A 19,112-nucleotide genomic window follows, 5' to 3' on the forward strand; every position below is an offset into this window, starting at 1 on the left:
CGAAGGGTGGCTTCATAGAATGCCTGCCCGAAACAAGTATGATGTAATGTTATTGCATTACATCATACTGCAGGAGCGATCAAAGCATCGCAACTTGTTGTCCCCTCTGGGGACTAAGAAAATTTTAAATAAAATGAGTAAAAATAAAAATCAATACAGTTTTACCAATTATTTAAAAAAAAAAGTAATAAAAGTCTAAAAAATAAACCAAACAAAAAAAAAAACCCCACAAAACCTTTCGCCGTATTAATAAAATAATCTAAATAAAACAAAAATACATATTTGGTATCGCTGCGTCTGGTAAAGTCCGATCTATCAAAGTAACACATTATTTACCCCGCATGGTGAATGTAGACAGAAAAAATAAAATAAAGAAAGCCAGAAATGCACTTTTTTGATCACCGTGTCTCAAAGAAAAACCGCAATAAAAAGCGATCAAAAAGTTGTATGTAAATTCAAAATGCTACCAACGCAAACTACAGGATGTCCCGCAAAAAAATAAGCCCATGAACAACTATGTTGACGAAAAACTGAAGAAGTTATTGCGCGCAGAAGATGGCAGAAAAAAATAATTTAAAGAAAATTAACTGTTTGAAAAAAATAAAAACTAGTACAGCAAAAAGAACAAAAAAAAACTATTACGAGTTTGGTATCGGTATCTTAGTTATCGTACTGACCCATAGAATAAAGTTATAAGATCATTTTCGCTGCAGTTTGTGCGCCGTAAAAGCAAGACGCCCCAAAAAATGGTGGAATTTTCTTCATTTTACTCTACTTAGAAAGTTTTAAAAGTTTTTCAGTACATTATATGGTACAATAAATAGTACTATTGAAAAATACAACTCATCCCGCAAAAAACAGCAAGCCCTCACACAGCGACGTTGCTGGATAAATAAAGGAGTTACGATTTTTAAAGGGGGGGGGGGGGGGGGGAACAGAAATCAGGGAAAAAAAGCCCATGTCCTTAAGGGGTTAAAGACCCTCAGTCATTGAATTTAGTATGATCACATGTTGCGGAGTAAATTCACGCCAACATCTGCACCAAGATGCACCTAAAGCTGGGGTCACAACTGACGGATTTCCAGTGGGATTCTCACGGATTGGCTGCATCGAAAATCCACAAGACTTCTGCTGGAAAACCGCAGCTGCCCGCCTGCATTTCTGCTGTGCCCACCTCTCCCCATAGAGAGAAGAGAGGCCGCTGTAAATTAAAAAAAAATTGACAAGCTGAGTCTTTAATTTCCGCGCAGCTTGGCCGTTCCCGCAGGATTTGGCCGCAGCGTGTGGACGAGATTTTTGCCAAATTTTGTCCACCTTGCTGGCTAATCCCGGGAATAGGAGCCAGCAAAGTGGAAATTCCACAGCAAATCCGTCCCGTGCGAACCGAGCCTTAGGCCAGGTTCAGACAAGCATGTTGTAATAAGGACCAATATTACGGACGTGTTACAGATGACACAAGGACCATGTCTGCAGTATTTGATGTGTTTTCGCCTCCGTATATTTTTTTTCTACTGGGCCTTATTTGTCCACCAGAGAAGAATAGCAATACGGAGGCAAGAACGGTACAAACAGATCATACTGCGTTTTTTAAAAATGACTGAAAAATCGGCCATGTGAATAGATGCATAGTTTTATATCAACTCCATATTACGGTCTGCAAAAGATGGTCTAAATCCGTAGCCAACATACGCTCATCTAAAAGCGGCCTTATACTGTAAGCAGTTTGCCTCGTCCCACGGACACATGCAGATCATCACGGTTCATCCGCTCATTAAACACAATGCTTCTCAGGCTCCTGGTCTATGTCAGATGGGAACCTGCTCCAACAGTGCTCCGCGATGACAGCGGTGACACGCAGTAGCTGCTCCGTCTGCATAGTGTACATGACACTCCATTGTTCTGGCTCCGGACAGAACTGCAGATGGAACTTGTCAGGATGAGCAAACTGCGCACATCAGTCGGACCGCCGATCTGTCAACTTCGGGGACTCCAGCCTCATCATCCAGGAACAAGAGCGACATAAGAGTCATATTATACTCAAGTGTGGATGCCGCGGATGGTCAATGGTCAAAATCACCTCCAAGCGGAAAACACAAAACCAAGATATAAAGCAGACCCCGATCATTTTGTATTGACGAAATGGCATAAAAGGATCTATATGATGGGGACTATCCCACCAAAATCAGGTTATGTTATTAAAACAGCACTCCCATTTCCCACAATTCACAAGTTGAATATTCAGTCACAAGACTTCTTGAGCACAATGGCATTTGCAAACTAATTTCCGAAACTTTTAAATACTTTCAGGCACAGAGAGTGCTAAGGGAGCAGAAATGCAGTACTAAGCTCTGGCTCACAACCGGAAGGTTGCAAGTTCAATCCCCACATGGTTCAGGTAGCCGACTCAAGGTTGACTCAGCCTTCCATCGTTCCGAGGTCGGTGAAATGAGTACCCAGCTTGGTGGTAGTGGTGGTGGTGGTGGTGGGGTAATAAATAGATTATCTGAAAGCACTGCGGAATAAGTTGGTATTATAAAAAAAAGGTATATAGATTTTTTTATTTACCTGTCAATTCATTTACAGAGTATGGGAGAAAACAAAAAAAGTGCCCAGAAGAAGCCCGCACAAACTCGGGGACAACACACAATGCTCTGGTTGGACTTAAACCAAATGGCTCACAACATTTGGTCTATCATATTCGAGGCAGGAGCAATTAAAAGAGCAAAAGACAATATTGAGAGACAAGAACATAACACATCATCCAATAATAAAAAGTACAATTCCCTTGGCCAACCTGACATCCATCTCTGAAAAAAGAATGTAGCGCGGCCCCCAATAGTTTAGGAAATAACCAAATTGGAAAGACTAAAAACATTCTAAACTATTTCCTGAGAATAGTTTCAGGGGCGCAGGATAGAAGGTTGGCACTATTGTTCTACTCATGTTATTATTGTCTTGTACATATCACTATACAGTATTCAAGATGCTTGTTGCATTATAGTCATGACTGGTAACATGATCAGGACAGCATTGGATATCTTTTGCATAGACATTTCTCTATTAACACACTATATGCCTTCCTTTTTCGATATATTATGGGATCTTATCTCTTCTGTTATATTTTAATATCATTCTATTTAATAAAATGTACTTTTTATCTAGGCTTTTGCATGCTGACCTTTTTTTTTTTTGAATATGCTTTCATGCAGTTGTAGACATTGTAGATCTAATTTAGCGACTGGTTATTTGTATAGCTCCAACTTATTCCGCAGGGTATTCAGGTAATTTAATACCCCCACCAAGCTGGGTACTCATTTTACGGACCTCGGAAGGATGAAAGGCCGAGTCAACCTTAAGCCGTCTACCTGAACCAAGCAGGGATTGAACTTACAACCTTCAGGTCGTAAGTGAGAGCTTAGGACTGTATATTGCTGCCTTAACACTCTGCGCCACACGAAGCCCCTAATGAAAATATTTATAAAGTTGCAGGCAAGAAAACAAAAACGGAAGAAAATAGTTTAGAGTGAACGTTATATATTCAAAAGTTGCATTCTTCATATGATGCAAATATTTTATTGGTCTTATGCAAATACCTGATGGACCTTAGGGAAGTAAAGCTGGAAGCCTACATTATCATAGTATTCCACCTGTATCACCAAAGTAATTACAATATACCCAAGCACAATACATACATTTATAGAAAGCCACAGCTAAGGAAAAAAATGGAAGGTTAATGGAATAAGCTTTTTTGGGGGGTAATTAACAAAAATGTAAGGCAATATACTACTTACATCATAAGCCTCTTTTCGCAATCCTTTACTACTCCTCAGCCAGCTTCTACTGAGTTCGCTCAGTTCAGGGATGGGCTGAACCTTCAGCCTTACTGTATCTCCAGACTGGCGGATCATCTCTACAATGTCATCACGAGATTTGTTCTCCACATTCCGACCATTTATTTCTACCAGTCGGTCACCGGGTACCAACCCCAAAGCTAGGTCTTTAGTTCCAGCACCAGGTTCTGCAAAGTGGACAACCCTCCTGTATACTTGCCCATCAGATGCCCTATCTAACATAGTTGTCCTACGTAATGAAAAGCCAAAATCTCCAGTGTTTCGCCTCTGAAGCACTAGTTCTCTTGGCACAGGAGCCTGTGGTGGAAGCACGGAAGGCAGCCGCAAATCAGCTGGAAAGGTCTTGGTCACTACTTCTGGAACCGATGGGGTATTGCTTGGTGGGACTATCTGCACTGAAGGCACAGAGTATTTATTAAATTGGTTTTCAAAAGCTCTGATTTCAACTTGTGGTGAAGGAGCAGCGGAGTTTTCAGATGGGGTAGAGGTTTCGGACTGACTCTCGTCTTTGCTCTTCTGGGAGAAAGAGAAGCGTTTGACCATCTGCGCCATGCCAGTAGAGTTCTGCTTGGCCAACGACCCAAACTTAGCAGCTCGCTGAAGAACACTGCCTTTGAAGTTGTTCTCCTCGATCTTCAAGTCATCGCTGGAGCTGGCAGTACTGAGATGTTCAGAGTCATAGAGAATGCTTCCTCTGTTGCTGACGTTGTCCGACTCAATGTCAGTAAGGTTAAGTTCAGAGCTGCTAGCTACCTTAATAGGTATAGGATTAGAGATTTCCAATTTGGCCTTGGAGTCCCTCTTTGAGGAACGATTAAGGTTAAAAAACCCCCTCCTCATGCTCATCTCCTCCAGGCTTTTAAGCTCCGCTGCAGACATCCGCTCCTTCTTCTCTTTCTTTTTGTCCTTCCTGACTCCATCTCGGTCCTTATCCTTTTTCATCAAGTTAAACATGTTGGAAGGTATTTACGATGCAGTGTGCAGAACGGGATCCCAACTGGCCTTCAATACAGTCTTTTCTTCAGTGTTTCTCCAAACCTCATAGATAAATAGATCACTAAAAAGAAGAAGAGAAGACAATGAGATAATCAAGAATGACTTCATGGAAGACGGCAGAGAAAAGCTGCAGCAGCTGACGAAAATACAGTATTTCTATTGTAGGTTGCGAAAATTTGATACTTTGTATGTATGAACCCATCGGTATCTATTCCCACAGTCAGTTACACAATAGTGAAGGTACAACAAACATGTTTCTAAGGTTGGTTTAACAAAAATTTGGGGGGCAGTTTTTGATGGGTTTTTTTCTTTTTTTCTTCAATAGCCAAAACCAGAATAGGATTTGGGAAATATAAAGTGAAGAAATTAGGCTTCTTCTTGCTGGATCTACTTCTGGTTTTGGCTTTAATGCCACAAAAAAAAAAAAAAAAACAACACCCCAATAGCGCTGCAATTTTAAAAGTTTTTTTTTTTAAATAAATTAAGCAAATACATCAATATCACTTCTGTAAAAGAATAATAATCCGCAGCAGCTCTAGACGGCCGTTCGGGATCCTCGTCCATCAGCTGATCATCTGGCCCACTGTCAGTGTAGAGGGCTTGACGTAGTCATCAGTGGACAGGGGGAGGTAGTGGAAGTTCCGGATTCACTCCCATTGAAATCAATGGGAGCGTTGCATTTCTTTTACACCTCCTGCTCCTGTTAAGCGCTTTCACTTCCTCCCATGTCCACTGATGAGGACATCCGTTAAACTGACAGCAGGCCACATCATCTGATGGATCAGGATCCCAGGGGGCAGATCTCTGGCTATCAACTACTGATGACCTATGCCGAGTATAGCTCAACGGTTGATAAAAAGCTGGCATACCCCTTTAAGAGCGCGTGCAAACAAATTTATTTCAGTCAAAGAATACAGAACTTAGTCTACAGACTCATAAAACTCCCAAGTGCCACCGAATTTACAGATGAAGGGGGAAGAAAAAAAAAACAAACAAAAAACACATGGCATCCTTTATGGCCGCTCCCACACTGCCGGTATTTTACCACCATTAGCACTGCGTCATGAACGCCGCCACCGATTTCAATGGGGCCTTGTAGACCAGCGCTAGAAAATAAAGCGCTGTCTGCTCTATTTTCGCACTTTAACACACCTCATCATGGGGAGTGGGGTGAACTAAAAAAAGCTGTCAAACGCTGTAACATGCTTTTGAAAACACTGCGCGAAATTGCATCAAAAGCATCATTTTCGGAAAGCATGTGAGAGAGCAGCCGAACACGTGATTCAGAAGTACTGTACCCTAGAAGCACTATGCAACTGAGTTTGTGCAGACAGAACTAGAGGCATATCTCTAAGTCATGCAGAGTTAAAGGGAACCTGTCACATGCCCACGGCACCATAAACTAAGCTATAGTGCTGTTAGTGAGCCGGGTGAGCAGAGTACTTTTTATACTTGCCAACTCCCACTTTTCACTGTTGTCACAGGTAAAGAGCAAGCGGCTCAGGAAATCTGTCTTCATAGTCCCATTTACACGTTAACCCATAGACAGGACTCTGAGACTAGTCAGATTTTCCTGCGCTGCTCGCTCTTCACTAGGTGACGGCGCTGGATCACAGGAGCTGGAAAGTATAAAACCAAAAAAAAAACACATCTCTCCTTGTCATGTCGCCTAACAGCACCATAACTTAGTTTATAGTGCTGTCGGGATGTGACATGGTCCCCTTATTATAGAATTGTAGAGTTGGAAGGGACCTCCAGGGTCATCGGGTCAAACCCCCTGCTCAGTGCATGATCACTAAATCATCCCAGACAGATGTTTGTCCAGCCTTTGTTTGAACACTTCCATTGAAGGAGAACTCACCACCTCCCGTGGTAACCTGTTCCACTCATTGATCACCTTCACTGTCAGGAAGTTTTCTCTAATATCTAATCTGTGTCTCCTCCCTTTCAGTTTCATCCCATTGCTTCTAGTATTTCCTTGTACAAATGAGAATAGGGCTGATCCCTCTGCACTGTGACAGCCCTTCAGATAATTTGTAGATAGTGGCGCACAGTGTGCATTAGCTAGATAGAAAGTTACTGCAGTAATCTTGGCCAACCAAAAACGGAGCCCGAAACTGATGGGTAATAAACCACCTTACCCCTCCTGTCACAATTTAATCCCAAAACCAGAGCGTCGCTTTTGGGTGAATGTCGACGAACGGATTTTCACTGCGGTTCCCGCTGTGGAAATCCACGTGTGAATTTGCAGCGACAAGGTTCTATTGAAGATAATAGCTTTCTGTCTGACAACGCACACATGCGGATTTCTACCGTGGATTTACGCAGGGGGGGCTCCATTGATATCAAGGAATAGAGACCGCAGAAATCTGCGCAAAAAAAAAAACAAAAAAACATGATCACTTGCCCACACTTTTTTGTTTTGAAAAAATTCTGCGCCACTCGTGGGCATGAGCCCTAAGCCTGTTGTACTCTTCTACTCAAGTGTGAGCAAGTTATCTTTCATTTGCTTCAAAGTCAAAAACAAAACGTGCTTCCAATTTAGTATCCACATAAATGTGATAACTAGAGGCCCATGTCAGTCCACCATTAGTCCATCATGTGTATAGCCCCGCAGTCACTGGCTTGTATAGATCCATTACTTCTGGAATATATGAATCCATAGAAATGCAAACTCCATCACTAGAAGAACAGAGCTGATATACATGCAAATACCAATGAAAACTGCCCCACATATAGCTGGTAGCAGTGGGTGAACAATGGACCTGGCCTTCATGTTGACCACAACACTATTTATATAGAATTTGCATATTGGTCACCATGTTTGTTCTGGATTCTTCAGCAACCTCCTTCAACAGATCAACCCCACACAAGCTGATTCATTGCTGATCTGTGTGCAGAAATATGCTCGCCGCAAGTAAATCTAGTAACAGCTCCATAAAGGTAGGGACTAGAGATGAGCGAGCGTACTCGGATAAGCACTACTCGCTCGAGTAATTGGCTTTATCCGAGTATCGCTGTGCTCGGGTCTAAAGATTCGGGTGCCGGCACGGAGCGGGGAGCAGCAGGGGAGAGCGGGGAGGAACAGAGGTAAGATCTTTCTCTCCCTCTCTCCCGCCCGCTCTCCCCCGCTCCCCGCTGTGACTCACCTGTCAGCCGCAGCGGCACCCGAATCTTTAGACCCGAGCACAGCGATACTCGGATAAAGCCAATTACTCGAGCGAGTAGTGCTTATCCGAGTACGCTCGCTCATCTCTAGTAGGGACCAAGCTAAACAGTTAAAGTAACATTTATTTATTTATACAGCACATTACTCCGCTATTTTACTCCGTTATATAGCCCATACATATTCTTTAGCCCTGTACACAGACCATCACCTGTAGGGGCTCCCGTCCCCAGGTCTTATTGTATCTTGTCACCACCAGGAAGTTCTGGCGGAGACGTGTGTGCGTGCGTGTGCGTGCGCGCGCGTGCGTGTGCAGCAGCTGCGGCGCCAGTAGGAGACACAGCCTGAGCCGGCAGAAGTGAGTGCCCGAGTGCTGCGGCATAACTGCAGCGCGGTGCCGGCGGCTGCAGGGGGCAGGCAAGGAGGACGGCTGCTCCAGGTTCACTGGTAGCAGCAGCAGTGTGTGTAGAGATTGTTGACGGCCCTGTACGGTTAGGGTTAGGGGTTCGTGTTCATGTTAGGCTTAGAATATTCACCATACATGCTTGCATTTCACCCCTGAAACATGCAAGAATTTAGAGTGAATAATGTAAGCCCAACATGAACACGAACCCCTAACCCTAACCGCCCAGGGCAGGCAAGAATCTCTACACACACTGCTGTGGGGACCTTAGTGAAGTCACCTAATCAGGAGCTAGGGGTGTGACAGGGGCGTTCCTCCATGCAACTCCTGTCAAACCCCTAGCTTCCTAGTGGTGACAAGATACAATAATACCCCGTCCCCATAGGGGCTAACATTATACATTCCCCTATTAATATGTCTTTGGGGCGTGGGAGGAAGAAACCCAAGTACCTGGAGGAAAAACCCACACAAACACAGGAAGAACATGCTAACTCCATGCAGATGTTGTCCTTGATTGAATTTGAACCCAGGACCCCAACGCATGTTGCTTGAATCAATGGTACACTGTACAGTGATGGTCACCTGCAAACCACATGTGCACACCATGGGTTTATCATCTACGTATGTTGAGTTATGCAAGTATCAGGCTCCTCTTTGAATAATTAGGTTTACCATTCAGGTGCTACAGTCTGAAATCAGAAAGGTGATAGACCATGGACAATATGAACACTTTCTAGCTCCTTTTTCACTACAAATTAATTGGGAAGACTGTATACTATAGGAAACATGAATGGGAAGGGGGAGGAGAGACACAAAACTTGAAGATAAATTCTTGATTTTATCAGATGCTATTTGGTATCCGATGTTTACAGTAAACATTTACACTTGGATATGCAGATGATATGAAATTATACAAGGTAATTGAAACTACCGAGGACAATGTGCGGCGTCAAACTGACCTGGATAAGCTGGGGGCTTGGGTAGAAAAATGGCAAATGAAGTTCAATATTGATAAATGTAAGATTATGCACATAGGCAGGAGAAACGGATGTCACCAATATACACTAAATGGGGTACTGCTAGGGAAAAGTGATATGGAAAAAGACATGGGGGTAAAAGTAGATTTACCTGGAGTAACCAATGCCAGTCAGCTGCTGCAAAAGCTAATAAAGTCTTGGGGTGCATTAAAAGAGGTATAGGGGTGAGGGACAAGAACATTATTCTCCCACTATATAAGGTACTTGTCAGGCCCCACATGGAATACTGCGTACAGTTCTGGTGACCGGAGCTCAGGAAAGATGTTACAGTGCTTGAGGGAGATCAAAGAAGGGCAACTAAATTAATAAACAGAATGGGAGGACTGGAATACTCAGAGAGGCTGGCAAAATTGGGATTATTTGCCCTAGAAAAAAAGACGGCTAAGGGGTGATCAAATAACTATGTATAAATACATGAGGGGACGATACAAGGATCTCTCCTGTTTATACCCAGGACTGTGTCGAGACAACAAGAGGACATCAACTACTACTAGGAGAAAGCAGGTTTCATCACCAACATAGAAGGGGGTTCTTTACTGTAAGAGCAGTGAGACTGTGGAACTCTCTGCCTGAGGACGTGGTGATGGCAAAATCCGTAGAGGGGTTTAAGAGCAGACTAGACGTCTTTTTAGAGCGCTATAATATTACAGGATATAGACATTAGGCAGCCAGCGGGTTGTTGTTCCGGGTCTTATATTTAAGTAGGAACTATTAAACATTGATCCAGGGATTATTCTGACTGCCATTATGGAGTTGGGAAGGAATTTTTTTCTCCCAAATGGGCTAATTGGCTTTTGCCGCAAAGTTTTTTTTTGCCTTCCTCTGGATCAACAAGGATGGGGGGGGGGGGTTTAAAAAAGGTTGAACTAGATGGACATTGTCTCCCTTCAGCCTAGCATACTATGTTACTATATATCAGCCCTCCTGGAAGGGAGCATCTGGCTGTAGATCAACCACAAGGTTTTTGTAGGCTTTGTACCCAAACACCCATAAGTACCTGCAACTATAACAGAAGATATTTAGCAACGTTGCCCTTTGCTACTTCTAGCATCAATATAACAGAACAACGCTGTAAAAAATAGAAAAGAGTAATTGCAACATTCAGAACAGGTTCTACAGAGTTTCCTAACCTTTGCTGTCCAGAGATACAGAAACAAACTGCTTTTGGCACCAGTAATCCTATACAGTTAATCAAGTTCCGCGTGCGTTCAATAGCACAACAGAAGAGAAGCAAACGGTTTAGTAATAGGATATTACAATAGTAAACAAGTAACAAAGCAAACTACAGCAAAATACTAGGATTTAAAGCAAACCTACACTTCCAGATGACGTCTCAGAATAGGCTGCCATGTGTTCACCTGAACTGGATCCCCAATTTTCCCCTATGCAGGCTCTATCTCTAATTCTCAGTTTTCCCTGAGCTGGTGGGTGTAGCGGAGCTGCTATATCATCTCCCATTGTGTTATCACTCTCAGTGAGGCTTCTGGCACAGTATATTTTAACACTCCAGTACTGGTTCCATCCTGCTTTCCATCTTTTAGGGCTTATTCATACAGGCGTATATTGGCCGGGTTTTCACGCCTGGCCAATATACGCCATCCCTCTTTGCAAGGGGAGTAGGCAGGCTGGGAGTAGTGAACTGAGCACCCGCCCCCTCGCCACAGCTTGCAATGGGAGGGTTGGGAAAGGGGCAGAGCTAAGTTCTGTCCGCCCCCTCCCATTGCAAACAGTGGCGAGGGGGCGGGAACTCAGTGCACTAGCTCCCGAGCCAGGCCCGCCTCCTCCCCTTGCAAAGAGGAACAGCGTATATCAGTTGGGCGTGAAAACCCAACCAATATATGCCCGTCTGAATAAGCCCTTAGGCTGTATTAACACGTGCAAAAACTCATACGAGTTTTGTCCAATGCAGTATGGATGAAACTTGGACAAGTATAGAACCCATTATTTTCAATGTGAAATTTTTCTCTCCCACCAAGAGTCTGAGCTAGACAAAAAAAAAAAAGAAAAAAAAAAAAAGAACACTCATTCATTGCTGTGGGTCCATGGAGGGGAAAAAAAAAAAAAAAAAAAAAAAAGAAGTGCAGCTTTACAAGTTTGGTATTGGTCTGATTTTCTCTGATTGATATCACACTCGGGCTGCTGCAGTAAAATGCACAGGGACACAAGCCTGGATGGCAACATAGGGGTGAGCATGTGAGATAGAGACTCGTTTCGTCCCTAAATCAGTTCCCATCGGAGACTCACGGCATTTTACCCAGATGCCCGTGAACAGGCTCCCTTAGGAGGAAGGGAGATGAGGAAAGAAGCACTTTTCTCTGATACAATATAGTATTAGATTTCTTATATTCGCCTTGATTCATACAAGGTTTGTTGAAAGCGCAGTCCCCATTTAAAACTGTTAGGCCGGTCTCACATCACCGGATGTGAATTGCGGATTCTGCGGAGTCCACGCAGACGATCCTCTGTAAACCGTGGACAATGAAAGGCATACATTTTCAAATTTTCCTTCACACTTGTAGAAATGAATTGCGTATTCCGCCAGCAGAAAAAAAAAATTTGCAGCATGCTCTAATTTACCGTGGAATCCAAGCAGACGGCCTCCATTGACGTACTGAGCATGATCGCCTGCGAGCCTCCACGGTCATACGCAATGCAGTAAAGTGCCGTATGCAGGGTTGCTTGCCGGGCTCACAGCCGGAATCTGACCCGCGTGAGCCCGGCCTTAAGGTGGGAATATGCAGAGTATTATATTTCTTGCTAATCCGTCACAAGAAATTATATGTCCTAGGCAGGTAGGTCTGCACCAACAGAGAGCAAAGCAGTACTGTAAATCAGGTATGGACATAGCTGTGCAGGATTATCTCAGGGACACCGGGTCATTTACTATGTACACATGGCTTTAACAGCCCTAATAGGTCGTGGGGGGGGGGGGGGGGGGACCAAAGAGGAATGGGAAATATACAGGAAAGACTTGTACTTCTGGCTTTGGCTTTAAGGGGTTGTCTCGCGGCAGCAAGTGGGGGTATACACTTCTGTATGGCCATATTAATGCACTTTGTAATGTACATCGTGCATTAAATATGAGCCATACAGAAGTTATTCACTTACCTGCTCCGTTGCTGGCGTCCACGTCTCCATGGCTCCGTCTAATTTCGCTGGCTTCTTGCTTTTTTAGACGCGCTTGCGCTGTGCGGTCTTCTGCCTGGTGAATGGGGCCGCTCGTGCCGGAGAGCTGGTCACCGTGTCGTCATCGTAGCTCCGCCCCGTCACGTGTGTCGATTCCAGCCAATCAGGAGGCTGGAATCGGCAATGGAACGCACAGAGCCCATGGTGCACCATGGGAGAAGGCCCGCGGTGCACCATGGGAGAAAACCGCAGTGCATCCCTGGGAAAGGACCGGCGGCCATCTTAGGGAGAAGATTTTTTTAAACTCCTTATTTCGTCGGATCGGTGAGTAGCAAGCGGTTTAAAAACCGTTTTAATTTGCTGTTTTATGCCAGGGGGGGTGACAGGGGGAATGGGGTAATGTAAAATTTTGATGCTTGCCGCGAGACAACCCCTTTAAAGGGCCTCTATCAGCACCTGTGAGCACCATAAACTACGTTATGGTGCTAGAAGATCAGGGGACAAGGAGTCCGGAGAGGTACGTTTTATACTTACCTGGTCCTCCATTCCCGGGACCTAACAAACTTGGTGAATATGCACAGCTCAGGAATGAGAACAAAAACATACCTCCCCGGACTCCCTGTGCCCTCCCCTTTTAGTACCATAATGTAGGTTATGGTGCTGACAGATGCCCTTTAAGCCAAAGCCAGAAGTACAAGTGCTTCTTTTATATGTTCCACTCCTTTTAAATTTACTTCTAGCTTTGGTTCAAAAGAACTGCCACAAACAGTCTTCTCCCGAAAAAGAGGCTTTAAAAAAATATTATATTTAAATTATTATTTTTTTTTTAATAAAAACACCTGTGTGTGAAGCCCCTCTTAAAAGGGTCTCTTCCAACCTGCAGCATAGTGGCTCAATGGTAGCACTGCTCCCTTGACTCCAACCACAACAGGTCAGTGCAGTATTGTTACTACTACGCTTACTCAAATTAAAATTAAGATATTATATATTGACAAGCTGCTGTCTGTCTTGGCAGGAAAACCCAGCGGGGGCATCTTTCAGTACAGACTAAAACTGGAGCCAAGCAGCATGTCAGCGATTTATGAATAGATCCCCTGAGACCTCCGCAGTCTCCCCAGCTGCATAAAGGGTTAACACAACATTGCAGGCACACACCGTTAGTAAATATTGTATAGAGGTGTTCCTACTTACTCCTTGGCGTCACATTCCTGTCCACAAAGAGGTAAATATAAGCACACCTCCAGGAGACGACCGTTTAGTCAATGCATTAAAGCTTCCTATATGCAAGTCACATAAAACATCTCTTCCTTGCCCATCATCCGTAGAGACAAGACGACTTGTGATCTTCTAGGCTGGACCACCAGCCGGGCTTTGTTCCCAGGAAAACCACACCCCTCCTCCTCAGCTTCCCATTCTATTTAGGAGATTTTGTTTTTGGATTCCGTCTACTTAGAATTCCTCTAGGAAATCCTGACTCATCACAATCCTAGATTTAGGGCATTTCCAATTCCTCAGGTGGCCACCGCCACTACTACTCTCCCTCTATCCACTTTTTTTTTTTATTATGTTTGCTCAGAACTTAACACCATCTCAATTATTCATGAAAGGAAGCAGCCGGCGAGTAGTAACAAAAGCGTCCTACACAAAAGGGACGTGCGCAGCCACAGACCTGTCAGTTCTAGAAAGCTGGGCTTGCGCTTTCCAGACCTCAGCAAACAAAAAGAAAACCAATGTGATGAGTGGCAAGCACAGGGTGGTAGAGGGCACACTGCTCAGCAGAAGCTCGCGAGAGGCATCAGCCTGGTTTTTCCATATTGAGTCACTTCCACACTATAGGGGATTGGTCACATAGGGCATTTCCATCACACATATGCTGAATGGTTCTAAAAATAATAAGCTCCACCATTGTCATCATGTGTATAACGAACATCTGCATGTCCCGTTATAAAGATAGTTGGATCCTACAACATCTAGAAGCTGATGGCAAGTATGAAAAAGGGAGATTCCTCAGGTTTTTGATACTTTTTAATGGCTATATGAAAAAGATGATGACCAATAGAAAGCTTTCGAGACTACTCGGGTCCCCCTTCATCAGGTCTCTTCTCCCTGCAGAAGATGTAGGACAATCTATCATCTGCATGACCAACTAAATGTTCTTAATGCCATCAATACTTTTGATACCATACATCCATATACAACCTCAGTCAAAGTTCTAGGTCTCCCATTAAAAAGGCAGGAAGCCAGCATCCAGGGATTAGGGAAACATCATTTTACAAGCCAGCGTAGATCACGGCATGGCTTCAAATGATTCCCATTCTTAACCTGAACTCCTTTATCAAAAGAGAGGCAACGACAAAAACCAAAAAAAACAACACTACTAAAATATTACGTCCAAGAACTCACCCAAGTCATGAGCATTTGAGTCTGAAATATCCTTGTCATCACGCTTTTATGGAACGTATATGGGCACCCGTAGCGGAGCTTACAGTACAGTTTTACTATTGCCTTTGGTGGGCAACACACAAAGCTGCCCACCGATTGCACTACCCTCAAATCAAGCCCATAAGTCCATCAACCTAAACATTACACCGAGTAACTATTTTTGGACACTCTTTGCCGTTGGCAGTAATAGGGAAATAAGCCAATTGGGAGAAGCACGGAAGGATAATGTATATAGCAGCAATGTCTAAATCCTTCAGCATACACAACCAAGCCAGCTTTGTCCTTACACATACATTAGGATTATTGAACTAGATGGCAATACAGCAAGAAAAGCCCCAACTCCAGCCCACAAGCAACATCACGGCTTAAAGAGCCCTTAAACCATTTGTGTAAAGTTGAAAATTTGCACCCCATAAAAAGAAAAAAAATATATATCAGCATTCTAACATAAAGATGTCTTGGCTTATCTAAAAAAGGCAACAGCATATAGACTGTGAAAAATAAGATATCACAGGATAGGCAGTACTGTGCAAAAGTTTTAGGCAGGTGTGGGGAGGGGGGGAAGCTTTAAAGTAAGAATACTTTCAAAAATAGAAGTGTTAATAGTTTTGGTCAATTAACAAAACGCAAAGTGACTGAACAATATAGAAATCTACCGTATTTACTGGAGTATAAGCCGACCCACCTAAGTTTACCACAAAAAAAAAAAACTGGGAAAACTTAGTGACTCGAGTATAAGCCTAGGGTGGGCTTATACAAGAGGACTTCCCGCGGGAAGTAAAGAATCCCCTGTCACAGCTGTGACAGAGGATCACGAAGCTCTCCCATTGCTTTCAATAGGACCATTGAAAGTAATGGTCTGCCGGCAACCCCTGAAGGGATTTAAATAGAATATTTATTTGATTTACCGTATATACAGGTGGTCCCCGACTTGCGAACAGGTTCCGTTCCAGGAGCCTGTTCGCAAGTCCATTTTGTTCGCAAGTCGAACAAATGGTTGTATGGAGCGGGATCGCGGGTGGATCCCGCTCCATACAACGTCAGGTGCAGGCTGTTTCTTACAGCGGGCACCCGGCGGCAGCAGTTCCGATGAGCCGCGCCGCCTGTCGGAACTGTTAACACTTTAAATACCGCTCTGATAGCGGTATTTAAAGTGTTAACAGTTCTGACGAGCGGCGTGGCTCGTCGGAACTGCTGCCGCCGGGTGCCCGCTGTAAGAAACAGCCTGCACCCGACGTTCAGGGGGCCCGTACAGCGTCCCATGATGAGATCGCGGGACGCTGTGTGGTTGCTAGGCAGCCGGGGACCTCCTGAAAGGCTCCAGGGCTGCCTATGCAGAGTGCCCATCAAGCGCACGGCTTGATAGGCGCTCTGCATAGACAGCCCTAGGGCCTTTCAGAAGGCCCCCAGCTGCCTAGCAACCGCGATCTGACCGGACAGGCTTCTATCAGGCTTGATAGAAGCTTGTCTGGTCCCTGCAAAAAAAAAAAAAAAAAAAAACGCTTTCCCACGAATCCACAGCCCATTCACAATTCCGCTGATCGGACTGCTTCCATTGAACCACAGCAAAATGGAGCATGCTGCGATTTGTCTTCCGGACCAGAAGTACGCAAAACAAATCCACATGCTTTAATTAAGCTGCGGGCGCCCATGCCTCCCCATGGGCGTCTTGAATTGCGGGTTCCGCAATTCAAATTTGCCCAAGGACATTGGGCCTTGGGGGTCAAATTCTCTTTACTACATGGACAGCAAGTAATTCCAGGTTACAAAACACAAATATGATGCAATACATTCCAATGTGATCCCCGTTTAAACATGCCAGTAGGGAGAACACATGGCAGACATACTGCTTATTAAGACCAGAGTCTATGAAGACAAAGGCAAACGGGGTCAACATAAGCAGTTCCTCATTTCTTATGTATACATTAAGGACGATAGTATAAGTTCAGAGAGTAATGTTTCTCCTTGTTGAAAGCACCACAGGACAGAATAAAAGGGTTTATTTAGACTTTTAAAAGGCCACGCAATGCTCTCTGGGAAACAACCATGCAAATGAGCAACAGTGCTAACTACCTTATGAATCAATGTTCGATCTCTTAACAGGCCTTGCTACATGACTGTTGATGCAAACCAGAATAGCCATGTACATACAACGGTTTTAGGATTATTGCCCCTTATCAGTAGCTACAACAGGTGGCGCTGTGGAGGATTACTACATTACTCATTTCTAAGATGCTAATAAGGAAAGTGGAACAATACCTCTGCAGCGCCACCTATTGGATACCATTATTCCTGTAAATCGATGTCAGACCCTTTATACAGGTCTTTGGAACAATGATTGGGAAATGAAAAGCAAGGCAGAATCCATACACAGACAGCTGTTTTGGGGTGCTTGCCCGTCATCAGTGTGCAATAGGATTCTGGCTCGGCTAAGGAGAGGCCAATGATGTGGGTCAGGAGGAGTAATTCCTCTCCTTAAGGAGAGCACCTAGAAGGTTAGTAAGGAGACTTATAAGGCCATCCATGCTCCTCTGGGAAATATATGTAAATAAGGAAGATGGAGCAATACCTCTGCAGTGCCACCTATTGGATGGCAGCAAGAAAGATGGAACAATACCACTGCAATGCCACCCATTGGATCTAAGATACACATACAAGTACTGCAGTAAGAACTAGTACAATCAAGAGGTATTGTTGTATCTTGTCTCCACCACAAATATGGGTGGAGACCTGCATGGTGAGGGGTAACGCCTTGTTACCACCCTGATAACGCCCCTCTCAGCTCCCAACCCGTTTTTGGCTGTGTTTCTTCCTGCGGCCGCTGCAGCCGGCCAGCCTGTGACTCTCTTCTCCCAGCTCCGTTGCCGCCCTAGCAGCTTTGCTCCCCTCCCGATGACAGTCTGCTTTCTGCTGTCAGCCTCAAGCCCTCCACAATCTCTGTGTCCATGGTGCCTCTTGCGGAGACACTGCTCTCGCCGACAGTGTTCTCCCTGCTGTAGCGCTGCTCACGCCGACACTGTTCTCCTGGCTGTAGCAGCGGTCACAGCATTTTCTCCCTGCCAGCTCCGCAGCTTCTTTCCCCTATAGGCTGGAATATATAGACATAGCCAACAGGTGTCAGCTGCCAGGGCCATGTCACAGGGGAATGTGGCAGCTGAAGGGGGGAGTCTGCACCCGTGTGTGTCTGCAGCACCCGAATCCTCCATCCTCCCCTGTCACCCCTAGCGATGACCCTTACAGCGAACTCGCCAGCTGCTGCTGTGTCGCCATGGGAAGGGCATAAACGCTGAGATTGGGGAGTCCGGCTCTGGGCGTAGGCAGTATATGTGGGGAGGTGTCTGTTTGCCAGCCAATCCCCACCTCTGCCTATCACCTATGCGTAACCTGCAGCTGAGGACTCCCAACCCATGTCTTCACCCATTTTTTAGGTGGAGACAAGATACAACAATAGCCAATCAAGGTACCTAACCAACAGTAAAAGCATGAGCGACTGGTTAGTTTAGTTGGTCATTGGTTTTCTTCCTTTCATAACTTTGGAACTTCTCATTCTACAAATTGCAGCCGAGTCTACAGAAATCTGTTCGCCCATTTAAGTTTGTGATTGAAATCAATTCTGTCATCAGGATCATGGTGCACGAACCACGAAATGCTGAAGCCTTTCAGATTAAATAAACTTTGAAGTTTGACTAGGAGCTGAGCTCCAAGTCACGGGGGCGGGCCGTGCCAGCCTGCCCCCACCGGCATCATGCAGAGTAACACCTTTCTCCATACACGCAAAAAGGGAGAGCAGTCAGTCTTCATGCAGCTGGCGCGGCCCGCTACAGGTCAGACTTCAAAACGTATTTAATCTGAAATACCGCAACGTTTCAGAATTAAACCCCCACGGGGACAACAGTCCCGTGTTCATGCTGCTCGTAATTTAGGCATCATAAACCCGATGACGAACGCCTTTAACGTGGGCGCAGAAGCAAACTACTAGTCACTAAGGATTCACTCACATGGGTGTATGTGTCCCGCTTTTTACACTGATTTTTCACATGCGCAATACTCTGTGTTAAAAGCCCATTGATTCATATTGGGCTACTCACACC

At 44.7% G+C, this 19,112-nt stretch overlaps 1 protein-coding gene across 5 annotated transcripts in view; it reads right to left on the reverse strand.

Moving 5' to 3' along the window:
- Positions 1-19,112, reverse strand: part of MYO18A (myosin XVIIIA) — a 328,523-nt gene that overhangs the window by 283,397 nt on the left and 26,014 nt on the right. For 4 of the 5 annotated variants that reach the window (XM_066599575.1, XM_066599574.1, XM_066599571.1 and 1 more), the window contains exon 2: positions 3,792-4,908. In XM_066599575.1, the coding sequence (XP_066455672.1) occupies positions 3,792-4,805 (1,014 nt within the window). In that variant the 5' untranslated portion in view covers positions 4,806-4,908. Of the gene's footprint in view, positions 1-3,791; positions 4,909-13,770; positions 13,790-19,112 lie in introns of those variants that run through there. The other variant, XM_066599570.1, reaches the window with a different exon arrangement.

This window comes from Eleutherodactylus coqui, chromosome 4, assembly GCF_035609145.1.
Source record: "Eleutherodactylus coqui strain aEleCoq1 chromosome 4, aEleCoq1.hap1, whole genome shotgun sequence".
Lineage (NCBI taxonomy): Eukaryota > Metazoa > Chordata > Amphibia > Anura > Eleutherodactylidae > Eleutherodactylus > Eleutherodactylus coqui.